The following is a 22631-nucleotide window of genomic DNA, read 5'->3' on the forward strand; positions in this document are numbered from 1 at the left end:
ATCTGCTAATACCTTGGGTCCATGCATAAGATATCTCTCGGACAAATATAGGGAATTGACCTGTCCAGCATACTTATGTGTCCTCAGGCTGACCTTTCAGACAGGCCCCAGACTGAACCACAGAGTGCCTACCCTACCCTGCCTCCTCCCCCTCGGATGTGTAAATGTAACCTACCTGACAGATACCTCATCTATTTGACCACAATGGACCCTCCCCTATCCCAACCTTCCTTTAGGACCCCTCTCTCCTGATTTTCCTTGATTGTTTTGCCTGTTCTGGTTCATGAATGTCCCCAACAGCCAGTGGCTGTAGGTGGGAATAGTTGTATTCCCTGTTTAAATCCAATAAACAGATTTACACCATATAATTCACCTCTTATCACAGGGACAAATGCAATACTACAATAAACAGAATGAATTATGTCAATTGGACAAAACAGACTGATCAACACAGAAAATATGCCTCTAACTTAGAAGCACATCAATACGCTATGCCTGTACAGACAGAAAAGGAGTGATAACTCCTACGTTATAATATTTTTGTAAAAGGGCATACTCATTATGATGCCACTTCCTCCTAACATAGCAACTAGGTAAATTATCAATTATATCAATAAAAGGGTCGGTGAGTAGAGAGCTACAACACTCCATAGTCATATTTAGAAATGTACATTACAGACTGCTCTTATATGTGTTTAACAAGGACCATAGGAAATGGACATCATTTAACTGTTTATCTATATATATAAAAACAAAAGTATGTCTGTCTGTTTGTCCTTTATGCATTACTACACCATTCATCCGATCGGCATGAAACTTTGGGAAGTTGTTGAGTACACTCCCAGGAAGGTTTCTAGCAAAAACAAAAATAATAATTGTTAAAAGTTGTTGAGTATACTCCCGCGAAGGTTTCTAGCAAAAACAAAAAAAAGAAAAATTTGTTAAATATCGGCCCCCCTAGGGCCCTCATAATCTTTCCAATACTGAACGGTTACAGTTTCCGGTGCAATTCGCTTTTGCAATGACCATCAACAAAGCACGAGAATAATCGCTGCAAGTGTGTGGACTAGATTTGGAGAATCCGTGGTTCTCACATGGACAACTGTATGTGGCCAGCTCACACGTCGGAAAACCTTCTGATTTATTCGTGTACGCACCAGACGGGAAAACAAAAAATACTGTGTATCCACAAGCACTCGAATAAATAAACAGAATTAAAACAACACTTTAAAATGTTTTTCCATATTAAAATGAATAAGTTTCAATAAAAATGACACAATGTAAGTTGAATGTTATCATAACAAGTTTCCTTAAATTTCCTTTCTTCTGAGATCGCAGCAACGCGCGACGGGTAAGCTAGTACAGAGATAAAAGCTCGATTTCACTTTCGTCCTTGAAAACTTGTACACCAACAGCTTTTTATGTTGCCCTAGTAATGGGGCGAAACCCTTGATAAGTTACTGCAGAAGTGGAGAGAGTTTGAGCACAATAACTGGCAATATTATTTTTCTGCTGCACACCACAGCTACTATTGTCTTGCTTTTTTACTTGCTGTGATAATTACATCAATTAAAAGTATATTTTCTGACTTAAAATGTCCCTTCATAGACGAAGCTATTATGGCAGAGAATAGAAATTATGTTGTTTTGCAAATAATTGTTCTGGACATATTGTTTCCTAATGTTAACTGAGCTACACATTGTACACTACACATTTTGCTCTAATAGGCCCAGATCATAATTATTGAGTTTTTTCAGCTGTGTGCTGTTTTTATTGGCCTTTTATCTTATTATAAATATGTCCAACTTTGACAAAATCTTTTTTCCCAGTAAGTAACCAATGGTATGCATTTCCACTATGGTGACCATATAAAAACATATACCCCGAGAGTATGACACTTATCCCACCGCATAAACAATTATTTAATTCTGTGGAATGTAACTTCACTTCATATTTAAAGAGAATTAAAAGTAAACAGGCCTTCTAGAGTGCATCATTTTCCATTCATTTGGGAACATCTTGGCTTCAATAACTAAAGCATTATTCCATAAATCCAATGCATTGCAATCATCATAGACCGGAGCACACATGAGTTGCAGTTCAGATTCCAACAACAACTGGAGGACTCTGAAGCTACCACTGTTTCGGTCCAGAAAACATAAGCACGTCAGATTCACCCTTAACCAACAGTCTCTCCACTGCTTCTGGTAACAGTTCATGTGTCTCGCTTGTGTCTGACCAGATCTAAGCAGCAGATCGCTCAAAAGCACTAGCACCTTGGCTGAAACAATTACACCAATTGTATCTTGCACTTCACAATTTTCGTTGCTTTTAAGCAACTGGGTGCAATATTAGGTAAATACGTCAAATGTAAAGGAGGCATCACAATTGGTAGTGAGTTATGCTTCAATTAATGAAGGGCCTTATTTAGAGTTTGAAGGAGTGGGACATTTGCCAAAAAGAGTTGGATGCCCCATTCACCATATCTAGAGTGCCAGTGATCTCAACGCAGTCTTATTATGGCAGACAGTGCATCTGTCACTTTTTGGCAGACGTCCCGCATCTACCTAAAGCAAATAAGACTCCATGGGCCCGGCTTACAGTTATGAGGACAAGCTACTTTGTCCCAACATAGAATAAAATGTACTACATTGGCATAATGCTTCCAACAACGGCCCGGGGGATAACGGGTTGTCAGAGGTAAGCCATCTATCTGATCGACCACCCTATTCAGTGTGGGCGGTCGAATTTTTATTTTTACTGCCACCTCCTAGAATATCCTGGTGGTGAGGAACAGAGAATTTGTTTTAAATGTCCCACACACCATGGTTTGAAACTTTCATTAGTTTGCTTTTAGAAAGGATAAACTTTTAAAAGTTTGGTGTAAGTGTCCATCACCAATGACAGATGCACACCAAAGTTTCACATGGCTGTGTATGCACCTCCGTGACTGCAGTCCTACAAACCTAGAGATTTCACCAGAGGGAAGGCAGGGTGGTGGATGTAAAATCCTCCACCACACTGAATGTCCCCTTACTCTGTCTGCCAAACTCTAAAGCTTACCCCAAGTCTTTCCCTGCATTAAATGTGATTAAGTCTTATCAAACATAAAAAGGTGACACGACCTGGAGGGTCCTATATTCTTAAAAATGAATATGAACATGTGCACATGTTTTTGCAAAAAGCTGGGAGACAGATGTCTTGTACAGCTCCGGCCCGTGCAGGTAAGAGAGGTGGGACCGGATGGGGGTATTTTGATAGATGACAAGGGAAAATTATTTAGTTATTTAATTTTCCCTCGTGGTCGTCTGTAGATTCGAAACCCCGCCTCACTGCTCTTTCCTGCACGGCGCGCGGCTGGTCTGCCACCAAAAGCCGCTGAGTAATTTCTAACTTGTACTTGATCAAAGTGGATATACATCTTATTTGGTTGAGCCTATTGAAACAGAATAACTAAAAGGTATGGATGGAGTCTGGCTCCTGTGAAAGACATTTAAAAAACGGTATAATTGGACTTTAATGGATGGTGATAATGCCAACTGTATAAAAATGAATTCACTGCCCTCCTCCTTGCAGTCGGAGACAGTGTTGCGTGGACAAGGTGGAAGGGGAAGCGCTGTCCATAGTCTCTTTCTATTAGTTTCACATATTTTATGCTTAATATAAAGGATTACGCCTCGTTCCCTATTTAGAGATTCAAGATCAAATTCCACAGCTGTTAAGACATTCCTCCTGAGCAAAAACCCAAACTGTAATCTTAACGTCCAAATTACTTGACAATCTAATTTTGTATTCCAATCCCACTCTATGGAAATGCTGACTCTACATTAGCTAAGCCTATTGCTGCCCTTCCAAGGCCAACAAGATGTGCTCGATACTGACACTGGGGCATATGTAGTTATATGTAGGTAATTTCCATTTTGCGATTCTTAAATAGCGATTTTTAAGGAATTGCTATTTAAGAATAGCAAAATGGAATGTAGGTAATAATTCGCAAATATTTTGCGAATCTCTAACATTCGTAGGCCCACATGCATCAACATGGCCATTTGCGATTCCTTATTAGCGAAAAATAAGGAATCGCTATTAAGGAATCGCAAATGGCTATGCATGAAGGAATTGCTAAATAAATTGCGATTTCTTAAAATTCCTTAATTGCAACTCGCAATTAAGGAATAGCTCCCCATTCATTCCTACGGGCCTAGAGGCCCATAGGAATAAATGGGTAGACATTCTCAATTTGCGATTAGCAATTTGCGAATCGCAAATTAAGAATGCGTTTTCAAGGGTGCAGGGGTGTCCAAAGGACACCCTGTTGCACCCCTGAAATCAATCTGTGCACACACATGCCCTAAAGGCATGTGTGTGCACAACATGAAACTTTGAAAAATGCACAAAAGTGCATTTTTCAAAGTTTTCGCAAATTATCATGAGGTTCAACCTCATGGTAATTTGCTCCCCCTAGGTGCGAATTCGCTATTTTTTAAAGTTTCATGCATTGCATTTAATGAATCTCAATTTGAGATTCCTTAAATGCAATCGCAATTTAAGAAATCGCAATTTTGCGATTTCTTAAATTGCGAACAATACAAAAATTGTCATGCATTCCAAATAATGAAATTGCATTTGCTAAAGGCCAAATTTTGCGATTTGCACCCTTTGCGAATGCAATTTTCATTGATGCATGTGCCCCCTTATTTGCGATTAGCAAATTGCGAATCGCAATTAAGGAATGAGTGTCCCATTCATTCCTATGGGCCAAAAGGCCCGTAGGAATGAATGAAGATACATTCTCAAATTGCGATTTTCTGTGAGAAAATCGCAATTTGAGAATCGCAATTCCAAGGGTGCCAGGGTGTCCAAAGGACACCTGTTGCACCTCTGGAATGTGCCTGAAAGTACATGTGGCGCACATACATGCGCTAAGGGCATGTCTGGGCGCTACATGGCACTTTGAATTTTTTAAACAAATGCATTTTTAAAGCAAATCGCAAAATACCATCTACTTGAAGTAGGTGGTATTTTGCGCTTCCTTATGCCAAAATCGCAATTTTTAGGGCACCCCTACATAGCATTTAAGGAATCGCAAAATTGCAATTCCTTAAATGGTATAAGAAAAATAAGGAATTGCAATTTTTGCGATTCCTTATTTTGCTAAATGCCACCTACATACCAAAGGGGCGTTTGCGATTCGCAAATGCCGAAATTCGGCGAATTTCGGTGTTTGCGAATCGCAAACGCCTACCTGCATATGCCCCTAGTTCTTGCACATTGCCCATTCAAGGGTACCGTCCAAACCATCTGTTACTTGTGTGTGAAACAGTTTTGGACGGAGGTACTCTATAGCAGTCATAATGCAAAATAACACTGCAGTAGAACATTCCTTATAAAAATAACTATATACACGCCATGCCTGTGAAAGTAAAAATAGTCAGATAGCACATTATTTAGAACAAGCGTACTAATAAACATGGATTTGTTAATTCATTTTTATAGCATTACACCCCACTGTCAAGGACTAGGCTTGTTGTTGAAGGTATTCCCAGAAACCCAAGCCACTCTAGTACGCAGTCTCTTCTTCACAAGAGATGGGAGAGGGCGGACGGCAACAAGCAGAAGCTCCCAGCACACGACCACAGTAAGACAGGTACTTATTGAGAAGTCAGGAATACTAATAAACACACTGTGTGGACACCTGAAGTATACCACGCATAGGGAATCCCCCTGTAGGGAAGCTAAATCTTGATTGTTACAGAGACAATATAATAACTGTCCATAAAACATAGGAGTACAGTATATAATATTCTTCATCCTGCTGCATGTGTTGGTACTGTCCTATATAGAGCACCCCAAACACCACCCAGGTAAGAAAATACATGTTCACTGGATTACTCACACTCATTTAACCATCAATGCATTAATTGATTCCACAAACCTATATTATTTCTTTTAACACAACTATGAAGTAAACTATTTTATATAGTCACAACAAACAGCCCCCTTCCTTATGTATGCATGAATACAATGTTGCTGGCCAATTTACGCTGAATATTTCAGATGGTGAACTGAGGACTTTAGTAAATCTCTTCTGGACTGCATATTGCTGCAACATCAAACTAGCATGAAACGTGTGAATAATATCCTCACCTGAACTTTCTGCCGTTCATTATACTCATCTGTTGCCAGAAACAATGGGAGCCACTTCTTTTCTATCCTCATCCTCACATACTTCTGAACTTCCAACAGGACAGCAGACGCAAGTCGATCCTGAAGAATCTTTCCCCATCCTCCGCCCAGCTGCATTACCTATGTAACAATAGAAAATCATAGTACATAGAATGATGTCACTCTAGAGTAGAGCAAAGGCAAACACCTGTGAAATGTCATGGCACAGCCAGTAGATCAAATCGATTAAATATGCACTGTCACAATTATCCGCGTACTAAGGTCAAGTCATTGTTCATTAATCATCAATTATGATCTCTGCCCTTCTGTAAATATGTGCAACCATTTCCATCTCCACCATATCACCCTACTGCCTTTTAATCCTAATTATCTTAGGTTAAATCTGAAATACCTCTTTTTCTTTTTTGATAAAACAGATTTTATTGAGTTTTTGCACAGAAAATTCAACAAGACACACATACAGCACATCAGAGAAACAATACAGCATATGACCACTTTGCAGGCTTTTAAATTGCGCAATATCACGGCACAAGGAAGCACCAGGACGTTAATCTACCAGCGTGACTTAGGGTAGTTGACCAAGGCTTTTCCCCCACACTCGAACATGTTGTTGTACACACCAGTCCACCCCTGTCGTCACTGCAAAAATGCAGGCGATGCAGGATTCTTCCAGTGAGTGGCAATTTCTCGTTACGCAACCACAAGGGGCATACCCAAGAACGTCCGATCAGCTCTGGTTCCCCCAGAGCCAACAAGGATCCCCAACAAATCATCAAGGAAAGGGTGACCTCCCATCCCAGCACTTCAGTCAGCTAATCCACTACTGCAGACCAAAACTCTTTGATTTTAGGACACAACCATACCATATGATAGAAGTCGGCAGGAGCGGCAACGCAACAATGACAAGTGGATTCCAGGAGGAAACCAACTCGATGCAGTCTAGCCAGGGAAAGTTAATCACTATATGCACAAGTTACTTACCTTCGGTAAAGATATATCTGTAAGAAATAGTAGTTAGTGTTAGATTCCTTACCTTAGAATATCCCCAGGCATCAGACTGGATCCGGAAAGTTTTGCGTAGCAGCAGCCCTGCGCGTCGGTAGGCGTCGTCTCTGGCTCCGCGTCCGGCGACGTAGTCGCCAGGATGACATCGTCGGAGTACTTAGACGCCGCCCGCGCGAGCAGACATCAGCTCTTGTACAAAACTTTCCGCGCCAGGAACGCAGAGCCATGCCAGGGACCGACACTGGTGCCATAAAACTAGGGCCCTCAAAGGGAAATACCTTAACCCTAGATATCGGTCCGCAGAACTGGGAGGATGGGTGGGGCGGTAAGGAATCAAACACTATCTACTGTTTCTTACAGATATATCGTTACCAAAGGTAAGTAACTTGTTCATCTGAAAGAAACAGGTTAGTGTTAGATTCCTTACCTTAGAATAGATATCCCAGCAATACCAACCCCGGTGGTGGGTCTGCGGACCAAGATCACACCAGAAAGTCCTGGAGAACGGAACGGCCGAAAAAGGAATCTCTCCGGACTTGGATGTCCAGGCAGTGGTGTCTAGCAAACGTGTGCAGCGAGACCCACGGAGCTGCCTGACAGATGTCCTGCAAGAGGACTCCCCGACCCAGGGCAGTAGTAGCCGCCGTGGCCCGAGTGGAATGGGACCTCAGCCCAACAGGGGGCTCCATCCGAGCCAAAGAGTAGCATACTTTGATACACAATACGACCCACCTAGAGATGGTCCATTTGTGTACGGCCCGTCCCTTCTTAGCGCCCACGTAACTAACAAAGAAGAGCTGGTCGTCCACCCAGAACTGGCGTGTGCGATCAAGGTAGAAAGAGAGCGCACGTTTTGGGTCCAGACGTTGGAGCCTCTCTTCCTCCTTAGAAGGATGCGGAGGCGGAAAGAAGGTGGGCAAAGTGATGGACTGCCCGATGTGAAAGCTGTAACTACCTTGGGCAGGAACGAAGGACGTGTTTTCAACACAACCTTGTCCGGATGGACAGAAAGGAAAGGAGGTTTAGAAGAAAGAGCCTGGAGCTCACTCACTCTCCTGGCAGAGGTGATGGCAACCAGGAATGCAGTCTTAAGAGTTAGAAGACGGAGAGGACAATTGTGAAGTGGCTCAAAGGGAGCGCACATCAGATAAGTAAGAACTAGGTTCAAGTCCCACAGAGGCATCACGAAAGGAACAGGAGGGAACATGTGCATGATGCCCTTCAGGAATCTATTTAAAATAGGGGACTTGAAAAGAGAAGGCTGATCAGGAAGCCTCAAGAAGGCTGAAATGGCAGAGAGGTAGCCCTAAAGAGTGCCCAGAGCAGAGCCCTGCTGGGCAAGAGAAAGAAGGAAGAGGAGAACCTCTGAAAGGGGGGCAGAGAGAGGATCCACAGCCTTTGCTGTGCACCATGCCACAAATTTATTCCACCTGCAGGCGTATACCGTTTTTGTGGAGGGACGCCTGGCTGCCAGAATCATATCACATACTTCAGGAGGCAAGTCAAATGGCCTTAACTGTCGCCGCTCAATCTCCACGCATGGAGGTGGAGGCTGGACAGGTTCGGGTGGAGGACAGTCCCCTGCTGCTGCGACAAAAGGTCCACCTGAAGAGGTAGACAAATTGGAGGATGGACTGACATGCTAAGTAGCTCGGGATACCAGTATCTTGGTGCCCAGTCCGGAGCCTCAAGGATGACATGGGCCCGGTCTCTCCTGATCTTCTTCAGCACTCTGGGCAGAAGTGGTATAGGCAGAAATGCGTACCACAGACCGCAGCTCCACTCACGACGAAAAGCGTCTCAGAGCGAGTGCCGCCTTGGAAATTCCAAGGCATAGAACTGATTACATTGCGCGTTCTTTTAGGTGGCAAATAGATCCAACCAAGGCTCTCCCCACTGCCGAAAGAGGCCTCGCACCACGTCAGAGTTCAGACGCCATTCTTGATCCATCATGCACTGGCGGCTGAGATCGTCCATCTTGGCGTTCAGGGAACCTGCCAGGTGTTGAACCACCAGGGTGACGCCCTGGTTTTTCAGCCATGTCCAGAGACGCAGAGCCTCCTGACAAAGGGTCCACGACCCCACCCCGCCCTGTTTGTTGCAGTACCACATGGCGGTGGTGTTGTCCGTGAACACCTGCACTATACTTCCCTGGACAGAGGGAAGGAATGCCTTCAGTGCAAGCCGGATCGCCCGCAGCTCCAGAAGGTTGATGTGGAGCCGGGACTCCGCCGGAGACCAGAGGCCTCTGATCTCCCATGTGGCCACCCAACCCAGGAGGTACGTATCATTCACTACCACGTGCTACGGTTGGGGAAGGGAGAGAGATCTTCCGCTTACCCAATCACGGTTTGTGAGCCACCACTGCAACTGTCTCGCAGTGCTCTCCGAGATCTGGACGTAGCCGGACAGGTTGCCCTGATGCTGTGCCCACTGAAACTTCAGGTCCCATTGCAGAGCCCGTATCCGCCACCTGGCGTGATGCACCAGAAGGATGCAGGAGGCCATCAGCCCCAGGAGCCGCAGCGTCAACCTGACCGAGACTCCGGATAAAGGCTGAAAGACCGGAATCAGAGCCTGAATATCCCGAACCCGCTGTTCGGGGGGATAAACCAGAAACTGCGCTGAGTCCAGAATCTCTCTGATGAAGAGGAGCTTTTGAGAGGGACACAGGTGTGACTTCGGCACGTTGATGGAGAACCCCAGCGAATGCAGGAGGTCGGCCGTAGTCTGGAGGTGGGAGAAGACTGTTTGGGGCGAGCCCGCCTTCAACAACCAATAGTCGAGATAGGGGAAGACTGAAACTCCTAATCTGCGCAGATGAGTTGCGACCACAGCCATCACTTTCGTGAACACCTGTGGGGCGCTGGTAAGGCCGAAGGGGAGCACGGTAAACTGAAAGTGCTCGTGGCCTACCGTGAACCACAGGTAACGCCGGTGGGCCGGCAGGACGGGGATGTGAAAATACGCATCCTGCAAGTCCAATGCTACCATCCAGTCTTCTGGGTCCAGCGCGGAGATACCCCTTCGGGAGTCTAATCTGGCGCTCTATAAGAATATAAAATAAATAAAATAAATAAATAAACTAGGACCTTGAACTTCTCCTTCCGGAGGAAGCCGTTAACGCTCCTTAGATCCAAGATAGGACGTAGGCCCCCTTTGTCCTTCTTGGGTACCAGAAAATAGTGGAAATAACAACCAAGTCCTACTTCTGGCCCAGGAACGCGCTTGACAGCCCCCTTGGCCAGAGGGCCATAACTTCCTCCTGCAGAAGTTGCAAGTGATCCCCAGACATGCAGTGGTACTGCGGTGGCATGGCTGGAGGGGTCGCCTCGAAGGGGAGGGAGCAGCTCCTTCGGACGATTTGCAGCACCCACCTGTCTGATGTGATGGTGTGCCAGTGGAGGAGGTGATGGCGATCCATGCCCCCCACTGGTGTTGAGTGGGCCTGAAAGCTCGGACTAGGAGGATTTTGAGGCAGATGCTGCGAGGGTGGATGCGGACTGGCCTTGCCCGTGTCCCCATGCACTGCCACGGCGGTTACCACGTCCGCGATCGCGTTGAGGTGGATTCTGCGGCATGTGGCAAGCTGGACGTGAGGGGGCGCCTCTTCCTTGGCCACGAAAGGGACGAAAGGCGGAAATCTGCTGGCGTTGGCAGAGGCCCAAGGACTTGGCCGTAGCCCTGGAGTCCTTAAAACGTTCCAGTGCGCTATATGCCTTGTCACCAAAAAGGCGACGGCCATCAAAGGGCATGTCCATAAGGGATGCTTGGATATCGTAAAAGTTGGCGGACCTCAGCCAGGAGTAGCGGCGAACCGCCAATGTCGTTGCAATCGCCCTGCCTAGCGAGTCTGTGGTATCCAGTCCGCACCGAATGGAGTATTGTGCTGCATCCCTTCCCTCCATGAGGGCCTGGTTTAGCTTTGCCTGGACCTCCGCCGGGCAATGCGGCAGCACTTCCGCAACCGTATCCCACAGGGAGTGGGAATAGCGGGCCAAAAGGCAGGCGGTGTTGACAGACCGCAACCCCAAACCTAATGAGAACAGCTTCTTACCGAACTGGTCATACCTTTTGGATTCCCGATTCGGAGGGACGGTCAGGAATGCGGTCTGGGAAGTTGAGGCCTTGATCACCAGACTCTCAGGGGTGGGGTGAACGGACAGGAAACTGGAGTCGCCCGGAGCCGGGCGGTGGCGTCAGGCCATGTTCCGATCTACAGGGAGGCCTGTGGAGGGCTTGGACCAGGTGCCCAACAGAACGTCAGTGAGGGCCTCGTTGAATGGCAGGAGAGGCTCTGAGGATCTTGCCTGCGGTTTGAGGACCTCAGTGAGGAGGTTAGTCCTCACGGTCGCGACTGGGAGCTCAAAAGCTAAGGCCTTGGCTGCCCAAGTCAACACCACACTGTACGCAGCCCCCTCCTCCATAGCCACGGTAGGAGGAGAGACAAAAACAGTGTCCAGATCACTGGCATCCCCAAGTTCGTCCGACCAGTCCTAACTTGACTGACACTGCAGTGCCAGAGGGTCCTCAGACCCCTCCCAATCCCCCTCATCATCCATCTCCTGAAGGTCAGGAAGAAATGATGGAGCCGGATCGTCGGTGAAAGGCTCACCTATCGGCATCGAAGACGGCGCTGGGCGACGCCGTTCCGACGCCGGATCACGACCGGGGAGGGGATCGCCGTCGCCGCCGCCCGAAGACAGCACCGGGGGCGAAACCCTTGGTGACGGAGTGGAGGAGTTGTGAGCCGGCGTCGACCCTGATCCAGGCCTGGATCCGGAGGAGCCCTGCCGCGTCAGGACCGGCGCCGCAGGGGCCGAAGCCGCCGGCCCGCCTGGGCTCCCAGACGGGTCCGCATGGCCCGAAGGCGCCTCAACGGTACCCGACAGTGGGAAGCGTGACCTCATGGCCGCGAGGAAGGCGCTGATCTCCTCCGGCATCGCGATCAGCCCAGGGACCACCGGGTGCGAAGCCGCGTGGGTGGTGCCGCCCGAACCCTTGGCCGCGTCGCACGAGCGTCTGGGTGAATCAGAAGACCGATGTCGCTTCTTCGACTTCTTGTGCCTCGACTTACCTGAGGACTTAGAGCCCGACGAGTGGTGTCGACTCGCCGAGCTGTGATGACTGTGGCCCCGCGACCGGTCCCTCGACCTCCTCCTGGACCGGGACCTCGAGCGGCGCAGGGCCGACTGCCGGATCTCGAGCCGCTTACGGGACCGCTCCTGCCTAGCTTTCGACGTCAAGGCCCGGCAGTCGCGCACGACTTGTCATCATGGTCGGCTCGAGGCAATAAAGGCACAGACGGTGGGGGTCGGTAACCAACATCAGTCGGTTACAGTCATCACAGGGTTTGAACCCGGGCATCCCTATCGGCACCGGAGTCGATAAACGACTCGAGAAGATCCAAAACAGATCGAAAAAAGTTAGTAAAAAAGTGACTAAGGAGTACTGCTCTTCCCGGATCTGCGCTTGCTGGCTTGGAAAAAAGAAGGTTACAAAGAAAAAGGAGGACCCCACGCAGACTTGTAGGGGACTGGGGGGAAGAATGTTTTAAAAGAAAGAAGTCCCAAGAGAATGGACAAAGTAAGGGTATGTCCAATTTCAATAAGTATTCCTAGGGGTAAACCTATTATCTAAAGGACAGCATGCCATCAATTGGGCGGGAAAGGCAAAGGTACAATGTGGTGTGTTCAAGTTATAACAGTCTCTTAGCATTGGGCAATAATGAGTTATCATAAAATACTGCTGTATTAACTAATTAAAAAAGAGATGATCCCCACAATATATGTTTGGTAAAACTCTGTTTAGATTTATTTTGATACAAAATTACTTCATTCTTCATTTTCACAATTTTAAAAACAACATGTTATACATTTTATTAAAAATTACATTAAAAACACAAAGAATCAAAAAAGTCGACGCAGCGTTTCGGTTTTCTGCTAGTACACCTTCTTCAGGACTGATTCTGAATGGATTTGAAAAAACACAGAGTTACCATTCATTTTTTGGTGCAGTTTAAGAGTACATCTCACTATGTCCAACATCATATCACTATGTCCAACATCATATCACAATAGTGATTGCTCTTTCTTATTATCTTATTCTTAGGATACCTTATTCAAACAGTAGTTCATCTTTTTTACACTGTAATTGAACACCAACAATATGATATTCCAATTCTTCTAAGGTCTCATGTACATGTCATCCCTCCAACAGACATATTATTCATTGTCACTACACATTTCTACGCTTATAACAAAACAAAAGTTGTTTACCTTTCCCTTGGAATTGTTATCCAATGCTGTCAACCCCTCACTTAGACATATTAAGAACGTATTAATAATATTCTCATCAGCACGCATACCTTGTTCCAGATGGAGTTCTTATCTCTACTGGAAAAATGCTGTTTGTCAAAAAATCCTATGGGCTTTGGAATGATAGACCCGTCCCAGGATGCTGTGCTCAATTTGCAAGTTGTGATGTCACTGGGTGGAATAAACAATTCTTAATTCTTTATTTATTCTTAGAACCTTTGAAGATATTTTCATTTATCTTAAAAAGATTTTTGGGCAGGATATATCATCTTTACATACCTGCCTAGGTAGAGAAATATTGACAACGTTCCTTTATGTTGTCATGTGTCTATGTTACTCAATCACATCAAGTGTCTCTAAGGTATAAGAAACAAAATAAATGGAAACCTTAGTATTTTAGGTTACATATCTCTTATTCCCCTATTTATTTAAAATTTTACATTATATTTTGTACCTGTCTCTAGGGCATTGTCTTGCTGGATATTTGACTGCCAGGAGGAGCCACCGTTTTATTGATCGTAGCTGCCGTTAATTTACCTGGAGAATTACAATTTTATGTTTTAATATCAATTCTAGGCCTTCACTGTTGAAAACCTTATTTAATACTGGGTAATCACTCACCATTCAATCTAGGTAAAGGATATAGTTGCTAGAAACTCGCTTCCACTGCGATCCGTTTTCAATTGGGTCCGTTCTAAATTGAGCGCCAAAAGACAAAAAAGGGGGGTGGCCTCATCAATTTGTCATTTGCCTATGAAGATGTTATTATTCGCCATATGTGTCGCAATATTATAACTACTATTGGTATCCTCTATACTATGCTCTGATTCGGTTCTTGTAACAGTAAACATAACTCTATACTGCCATTTATAATGTGTTCTAAGGTTATTATTCCAGTCACCTTATTCCTTGTTACTTTAAAAGCATCTCAAGGTTTTAAATTATTATACCTTGTTGGCTCTTTAGTTATTGGGAGTAAAAAGCTATTATCCAAACCCTCGTTTCAATAGTGCTTAAAGATTTGTTCTTCGAGTATCGCGGGACATAGCTCTGATTTTAACTTACCAGCGGTCTTTACATCGGCCTCCCTGCTCCTTTACTCCCGGCAGCCCGTTCGTTATTCCTTCAGTCGGTGTGTTACAGAATGAAAAGAACGCCGACTACTGCTCTTCCGGGTTTTTAAGCATCCCATTTTCTAATTGGGCGCCCGTATACTGTCCTCTCATTGGTTTAAAATTGGCCAATCACCGCGGCGTTGCTATGGTGAACGGACGCATTTCGCCTTTTTTTTTTGTATTTTCTTCCTATTTGCTAATGGAATTTTGCCTGCTTGACCTCATTGGTGTTTAGTCAAAGCGCGTTACTACGGCATTTCAATGCCGTTTCCATTGCGCTATTGATTGCTAGTTCTGTGGAGACCGAGTCACGCATTTATATGGCATATCTATGGTATTATCTCGGAAATACTAGAGTTGGGTGATACGGGGTCAAGAATTATTTCGCGGCTAGAATGTTGATATATGGTTTACTTATTCTCAACTTCCGTTTTTCTAATAAAAAGTAACATGTTAACAGCTATGCTTGTAAGGGGCGTTTGTGTTGTAAGGAACCAGTCGGTCATATCATTTATTATTTGACCACCTGCACGCTCCCATGACTTAATGTTCCCCTTACAACCAGTTTGATTGTGTTTCTAGCGGTTTATTATTTAACCACCTGCGTGCTACCATGATTTAATATTCTCCTAAAAACCAGTTCTATTTCATTTATGGCGGTAACTGAGGCTCTGCGCTATTCCAACACACTCACTTGGTTTCATATTAAACCTACACCCGGTTCTACTCAGTTTCTGGGTGTATTTTAATATCTGTACTGTACTAACGGATATTGGTGATTTAAAATCTGTCTGACCCTATTTAATAATTTTTTCCCAATCTTCTCTTGAATTCAAACCACATCTTACACTGTTAAGGGTGGACATATACAATTGCTCCCTACTTTTCCTTTTATCATCTTGATTACCCCCTCTCATGCTGCCAGTTATTTTTTCAAAACCACACCATTTCATATCATCGATCACATGGCCAGCTATCCTCCAATGTTCAGTGAGGGGTGCTCCTGTTTTGTTTGTTCTCAGTGCTGATCGATGCTCATTCAATCGTAGCCCGATTTCCCTAGATGTCTCGCCTACATAAGATTTTTGGCAGGGGCATTGGATGAGATAGATTGCATTCTTTGTCCTACAGTTGATGAAACTTTTAATGTGTATTAGTTTGTCATTTACTATAATTTAATCACCTTTGATGATACTAGAGCAGTTTACACAACCCGTACAGGGATGTGTCCCCGTTGGTAAGGGGTTGCCATCTATAGTTGTCTGTAGATTCTTGGGCATTTCTCTATACGTGTGCACTGAGTGTCAGCTGAGGAGGTTTTTGAGCTTTATTGCAAATTAGCAGAGAGGTAACATTTTAAAAAATACCTCAGTATGAAATAAGAAAGAAAAATATAAGATTTCATAAATGGAAGGTATAAAAACATATAGTTTTTCTGAAGATCAATTCAACAAACTTATTAATGGTAGATCTCGTAATATCACCACAGTAAGATTAGATAAAACAGACGAGGAACAATGGGAGAAACTTTGGAATCTAAAGAAGAAAGTGATAAGAGCGGAACTACATGCGGAGTTCCTAGTGGAATATTGTAAAAATGGGATTATTCCCAAGGGCCTGCAGGTCACTAATGAACCGGGCATCTTTATAACAGATAAGAAATTTATAGACAAATGGACACTTTTGGCAAACCGGTGTAGTAGGGATTGGATCCTACTAATTATAGAAACAGCGAATGAATTTCTAGTCATTGAAAAGAAAGAAATAGAGGATTTGGAGAGCCAATTAAGAGATAGCACAACATTGGAAGATGCTAAAGCTAAGCTAGAAGAAATTCAAAATGACGTAGCAGGATACAATGAATATCTGATTAAGAAGAAAAGTAACAAATTGAAAAAAGACATAGAAAACTATAACCCCGAATTTGTTTACCCCTACCTACAGAAAGACTTTTATGAACGCCCCAAGGAACAATTCCAATCCCGCAGGCAGTGGCAAAATCAACCTAGAAACCAACCTAAGAGAAGGGTGAGGTTTTTCGATTCCTCATATACGAGTACAGACTCAGAGGGGGAATCAATAAATGATAAACAACAAAAAAATGGGGATTCCAATAAACAACAACAACCAACCTTGAAAGAAGGTCTTTCTTTTTTAGACAAACGCAATCAAATGTTCGGTCAAGAACGAGGGAGAGGGAGAGGTCGAAACCACTACAATCATCAGACACAATATACACAAGTCCAAAACCCTCAACGTCCTCGAACCAGGAGCCAGAAACAGTGGGACTAAACAATATTAAAAAAGCAGCTGTTATTAATTTATCAGACCATCAGTTAACTCCAATAGAGACTAAATTATTTGAAAAGGGCTTAGGATACGCGATATGTTCGCCTGTGGATCGATATGCCTTAGAGAGAGATTTACAGAATTTCTTCAGAAAAGTCAGACTCCAAATTTTCTTTGATGGTAAAGAGAAACCCCCAAGACAAAATAAGTCAGGTTTAAAAAACAAATCCACATGGACCCCTTCATTGAACATTGTACACAAGGATGTAGAAGCCTTTGAAAGATCTGTTGATAAAAGCGTAGATAATCTTTTAAAACAGAAAAACTGGGCACCCTTCAACCTGACGAAGGAAGAGAAAAAAGCATTAGAACTTCTTGAGCAGAATACTGCCTTGACAGTGAAGCCGGCAGACAAGGGGGGTAGCGTAGTACTCATGGACAGCCAAGACTATGATAATAGAATGTTCAAACTTTTAAACAATAGCGAACACTACAAAAAATCGAATAGGGAAGAATGGCATACCTTAAAGGGCGAAATAGAGAAAATGTTAAGACTGGTTAAAGATGACGATATTATATGTGAGGAAGAATTTGCATTCATGCTCAATACAGATCCTTTAATCCCGGCATTGTATGGTTTACCAAAGGTGCATAAGGACATCCTTGACCCCCCAATGAGGCCCATAGTATCTTGCATAGGGTCCCTCACTGAACCATTAAGCAAATATGTGGAGGTTTTCTTACAACCCCTAGTACAACAACAAAAATCCTATGTAAAAGATACGACATCTATGATTAAAAAAGTCGAGGGTTTGAGTTTCAATCCAGAGACACAGGTGTTAGTGACTTTGGACATCGAAGCACTGTACACCAAAATCCCCCAGGACAACACCATTGAGATTATGGAAGAGATTCTTAGAGATAACCAACAAGACCTAACAGACCATCAGACATTCATTATAGATTGTACCACCCTGATCCTTAAAAATAATATTTTTATATATAGGGACAACCTTTTCAGACAGATCAAGGGGACCAGCATGGGGGCCACATGTGCCCCCAGTCTGGCATGTTTATATGTGTCCAGATTTGAGGATAAACACATCTACAATACAACCGCCCCATTCTATGAAAACATCTCGGAATGGGGCCGTTATATAGATGATATATTTTTCATATGGACAGGAGAGATAGACACTCTTAATGAGTTCCTCCTTTGGCTTAATCTGGGAGATGTAAATTTGAAATTCACATCACACATTAGCAAACACTATGTGGAATTCCTTGATATTATTATTAAGCACATAGATGGCCATCTGACGGTGGAATTATATACGAAACCGTCGGATAGAAATAGTATGCTACACTATGACAGTAACCATCCAGCATCACAAAAGAATAATATCCCATTCGGACAATTTCTTCGACTTAGAAGGAACTGTACCTCGATACAGGATTATGAGACACACGCAACAAACCTGAAAACCAAATTCCTAGAGAGAGGCTACCCTAAAAGGATGGTAAGGCACGCCTATAAACGGGCTAAATATTTTAATAGAGAAAAATGTTTTAATCCAAAAAATGAGATTCAGAGCAGTCCTCAACCCATCATGTTTGTAACAAATTTCTCACAAGTGAGTTACAAAGTAAAGAATATTATAAATAGAAATTGGCATTTGATTTCAGACAAAACACAAGTGCCAATTCCAAAGCCTATATTTTCATATAGGAGAAATAGAACAATCAAAAACTCTCTAGTGCACACGTACAGAGAAATGCCCAAGAATCTACAGACAACTATAGATGGCAACCCCTTACCAACGGGGACACATCCCTGTACGGGCTGTGTAAACTGCTCCAGTATCATCAAAGGTGATAAAATTACAGTAAATGACAAACTAATACACATTAAAAGTTTCAACAACTGTAGGACAAAGAATGCAATCTATCTCATCCAATGCCCCTGCCAAAAATCTTATGTAGGCGAGACATCTAGGGAAATCAGGCTACGATTGAATGAGCATCGATCAGCACTGAGAACAAACAAAACAGGAGCACCCCTCACTGAACATTGGAGGATAGCTGGCCATGTGATCGATGATATGAAATGGTGTGGTTTAGAAAAAATAACTGGCAGCATGAGAGGGGGTAATCAAGATGATAAAAGGAAAAGAAGGGAGCAATTTTATATGTCCACCCTTAACAGTGTAAGATGTGGCTTGAATTCAAGAGAAGATTGGGAAAAAATTATTAAATAGGGTCAGACAGATTTTAAATCACCAATATCCGTTAGTACAGTACAGATATTAAAATACACCCAGAAACTGAGTAGAACCGGGTGTAGGTTTAATATGAAACCAAGTGAGTGTGTTGGAATAGCGCAGAGCCTCAGTTACCGCCATAAATGAAATAGAACTGGTTTTTAGGAGAGTATTAAATCATGGTAGCACGCAGGTGGTTAAATAATAAACCGCTAGAAACAAAATCAAACTGGTTGTAAGGGGAACATTAAGTCATGGGAGCGTGCAGGTGGTCAAATAATAAATGATATGACCGACTGGTTCCTTACAACACAAACGCCCCTTACAAGCATAGCTGTTAACATGTTACTTTTTATTAGAAAAACGGAAGTTGAGAATAAGTAAACCATATATCAACATTCTAGCCGCGAAATAATTCTTGACCCCGTATCACCCAACTCTAGTATTTCCGAGATAATACCATAGATATGCCATATAAATGCGTGACTCGGTCTCCACAGAACTAGCAATCAATAGCGCAATGAAAACGGCATTGAAATGCCATAGTAACGCGCTTTGACTAAACACCAATGAGGTCAAGCAGGCTAAATTCCATTAGCAAATAGGAAGAAAATACAAAGAAATGGCGAAATGCGTCCGTTCACCATAGCAACGCCGCGGTGATTGGCCAAATTTTAAACCAATGAGAGGACAGTATACGGGCGCCCAATTAGAAAATGGGATGCTTAAAAACCCGGAAGAGTTGTAGTCGGCGTTCTTTTCATTCTGAAACACACCGACTGAAGGAATAACGGACGGACTGCCGGGAGTAAAGGAGCAGGGAGGCCGATGTAAAGACCGCTGGTAAGTTAAAATCAGAGCTATGGCTCGAAGAACAAATCTTTAAGCACTATTGAAACGAGGGTTTGGATAATAGCTTTTTACTCCCAATAACTAAAGAGCCAACAAGGTATAATAATTTAAAACCTTGAGATGCTTTTAAAGTAACAAGGAATAAGGTGACTGGAATAATAACCTTAGAACACATTATAAATGGCAGTATAGAGTTATGTTTACTGTTAAAAGAACCGAATCAGAGCATAGTATAGAGGATACCAATAGTAGTTATAATATTGCGACACATATGGCGAATAATACCATCTTCATAGGCAAAGGACAAATTGATGAGGCCACCCCCCTTTTTTTGTCTTTTGGCGCTCAATTTAGAACGGACCCAATTGAAAACGGATCGCAGTGGAAGCGAGTTTCTAGCAACTATATCCTTTACCTAGATTGAATGGTGAGTGATTACCCAGTATTAAATAAGGTTTTGAACAGCGAAGGCCTAGAATTGATATTAAAACATAAAATTGTAATTCTCCAGGTAAATTAACGGCAGCTACGATCAATAAAACGGTGGCTCCTCCTGGCAGTCAAATATCCAGCAAGACAATGCCCTAGAGACAGGTACAAAATATAATGTAAAATTTTAAATAAATAGGGGAATAAGAGATATGTAACCTAAAATACTAAGGTTTCCATTTATTTTGTTTCTTATACCTTAGAGACACTTGATGTGATTGAGTAACATAGACACATGACAACATAAAGGAACGTTGTCAATATTTCTCTACCTAGGCAGGTATGTAAAGATGATATATCCTGCCCAAAAATCTTTTTAAGATAAATGAAAATATCTTCAAAGGTTCTAAGAATAAATAAAGAATTAAGAATTGTTTATTCCACCCAGTGACATCACAACTTGCAAATTGAGCACAGCATCCTGGGACGGGTCTATCATTCCAAAGCCCATAGGATTTTTTGACAAACAGCATTTTTCCAGTAGAGATAAGAACTCCATCTGGAACAAGGTATGCGTGCTGATGAGAATATTATTAATACGTTCCTAATATGTCTAAGTGAGGGGTTGACAGCATTGGATAACAATTCCAAGGGAAAGGTAAACAACTTTAGTTTTGTTATAAGTGTAGAAATGTGTAGTGACAATGAATAATATGTCTGTTGGAGGGATGACATGTACATGAGACCTTAGAAGAATTGGAATATCATATTGTTGGTGTTCAATTACAGTGTAAAAAGATGAACTACTGTTTGAATAAGGTATCCTAAGAATAAGATAATAAGAAAGAGCAATCACTATTGTGATATGATGTTGGACATAGTGATATGATGTTGGACATAGTGAGATGTACTCTTAAACTGCACCAAAAAATGAATGGTAACTCTGTGTTTTTTCAAATCCATTCAGAATCAGTCCTGAAGAAGGAGTACTAGCAGAAAACTGAAACGCCGCGTCGACTTTTTTGATTCTTTGTGTTTTTAATGTAATTTTTAATAAAATGTATAACATGTTGTTTTTAAAATTGTGAAAATGAAAAATGAAGTAATTTTGTATCAAAATAAATCTAAACAGAGTTTTACCAAACATATATTGTGGGGATCATCTCTTTTTTAATTAGTTAATACAGCAGTATTTTATGATAACTCATTATTGCCCAATGCTAAGAGACTGTTATAACTTGAACACACCACCTTGTACCTTTGCCTTTCCCGCCCAATTGATGGCATGCTGTCCTTTAGATAATAGGTTTACCCCTAGGAATACTTATTGAAATTGGACATACCCTTACTTTGTCCATTCTCTTGGGACTTCTTTCTTTTAAAACATTGGAAAAAAGAAGAACTGACGTCAGTGCGCGAGGGCGGCGTCTAAGTACTCCGACGACGTCATCCCGGCGACCACGACGCCGAACGCGGAGCCGCAGACGACGCCTACCGAAGCGCAGGGTTACTGCTACGCAAAACTTTCGGGATCCAGTTTGACTCCTGGGGATATTCTGAGGTAAGGAATCTAACACTAACCTGTTTCTTTCAGATAAATAGTATGTATGAATTAGGCACAGTCTGGAAAACACATTAAGGATCCTAGGTACCATTAGTGCATCCAGACAGTCGTCATCTTCAAGGGAACCCAACCAGTTCTCCCATTTTGTTCTGAGGTGGTCCAAAATGCCAGACGCGTCGACGATTAACTATCAGTAAATTTTGGTAACCCAATCCTTGTCCATTCTATCCATGAGGAGCTTGGCTTCCAGCGGGAGAGGGCCAATCTGAGAGACATGGGATTGAAGGGGGTATCGCAGTTGAAGGGACTTATAGAATTGTGTGTTTTAGAGTTCCTGAAAGGACTGCATGTGCGTCCCTTACAATACATCAGGCAGTTGCGAAACGATAAGGTCCCACTTCCCAAAGCCCTGCGATGCCGCTGCCTCGCGCAACCAGGTGCCATGATAGAGGGGTGTTTGCTGTGTTAGTGTTGTGTTCCACAGAGCATGGCGCAGGGCGGCACACAAAGCCAGGAGAGCCATTTTGTCGCCAAGGGAGCGCTGTGGGGGATCGGGGACCAATGGAGCATGGCCAGTATGTGGGAAAACCCTAACTTGGATAGTTCTAGGCGA

The 22631-nt window shown here is 43.4% G+C and overlaps 1 protein-coding gene across 1 annotated transcript in view; it reads right to left on the reverse strand.

Moving 5' to 3' along the window:
• RGS22 (regulator of G protein signaling 22) overlaps nt 1–22631 on the reverse strand; it is a 1820811-nt gene that overhangs the window by 493758 nt on the left and 1304422 nt on the right. Inside the window, exon 19 of the mRNA XM_086966055.1 lies at nt 6148–6306. Within this exon, the coding sequence (XP_086822181.1) occupies nt 6148–6306 (159 nt within the window). The remainder of the gene's footprint in view (nt 1–6147; nt 6307–22631) is intronic.

The sequence above is a fragment of the Lissotriton vulgaris genome, chromosome 4_1 (genome assembly GCF_964263255.1).
Source record: "Lissotriton vulgaris chromosome 4_1, aLisVul1.2, whole genome shotgun sequence".
Taxonomy (NCBI): Eukaryota; Metazoa; Chordata; class Amphibia; order Caudata; family Salamandridae; genus Lissotriton; species Lissotriton vulgaris.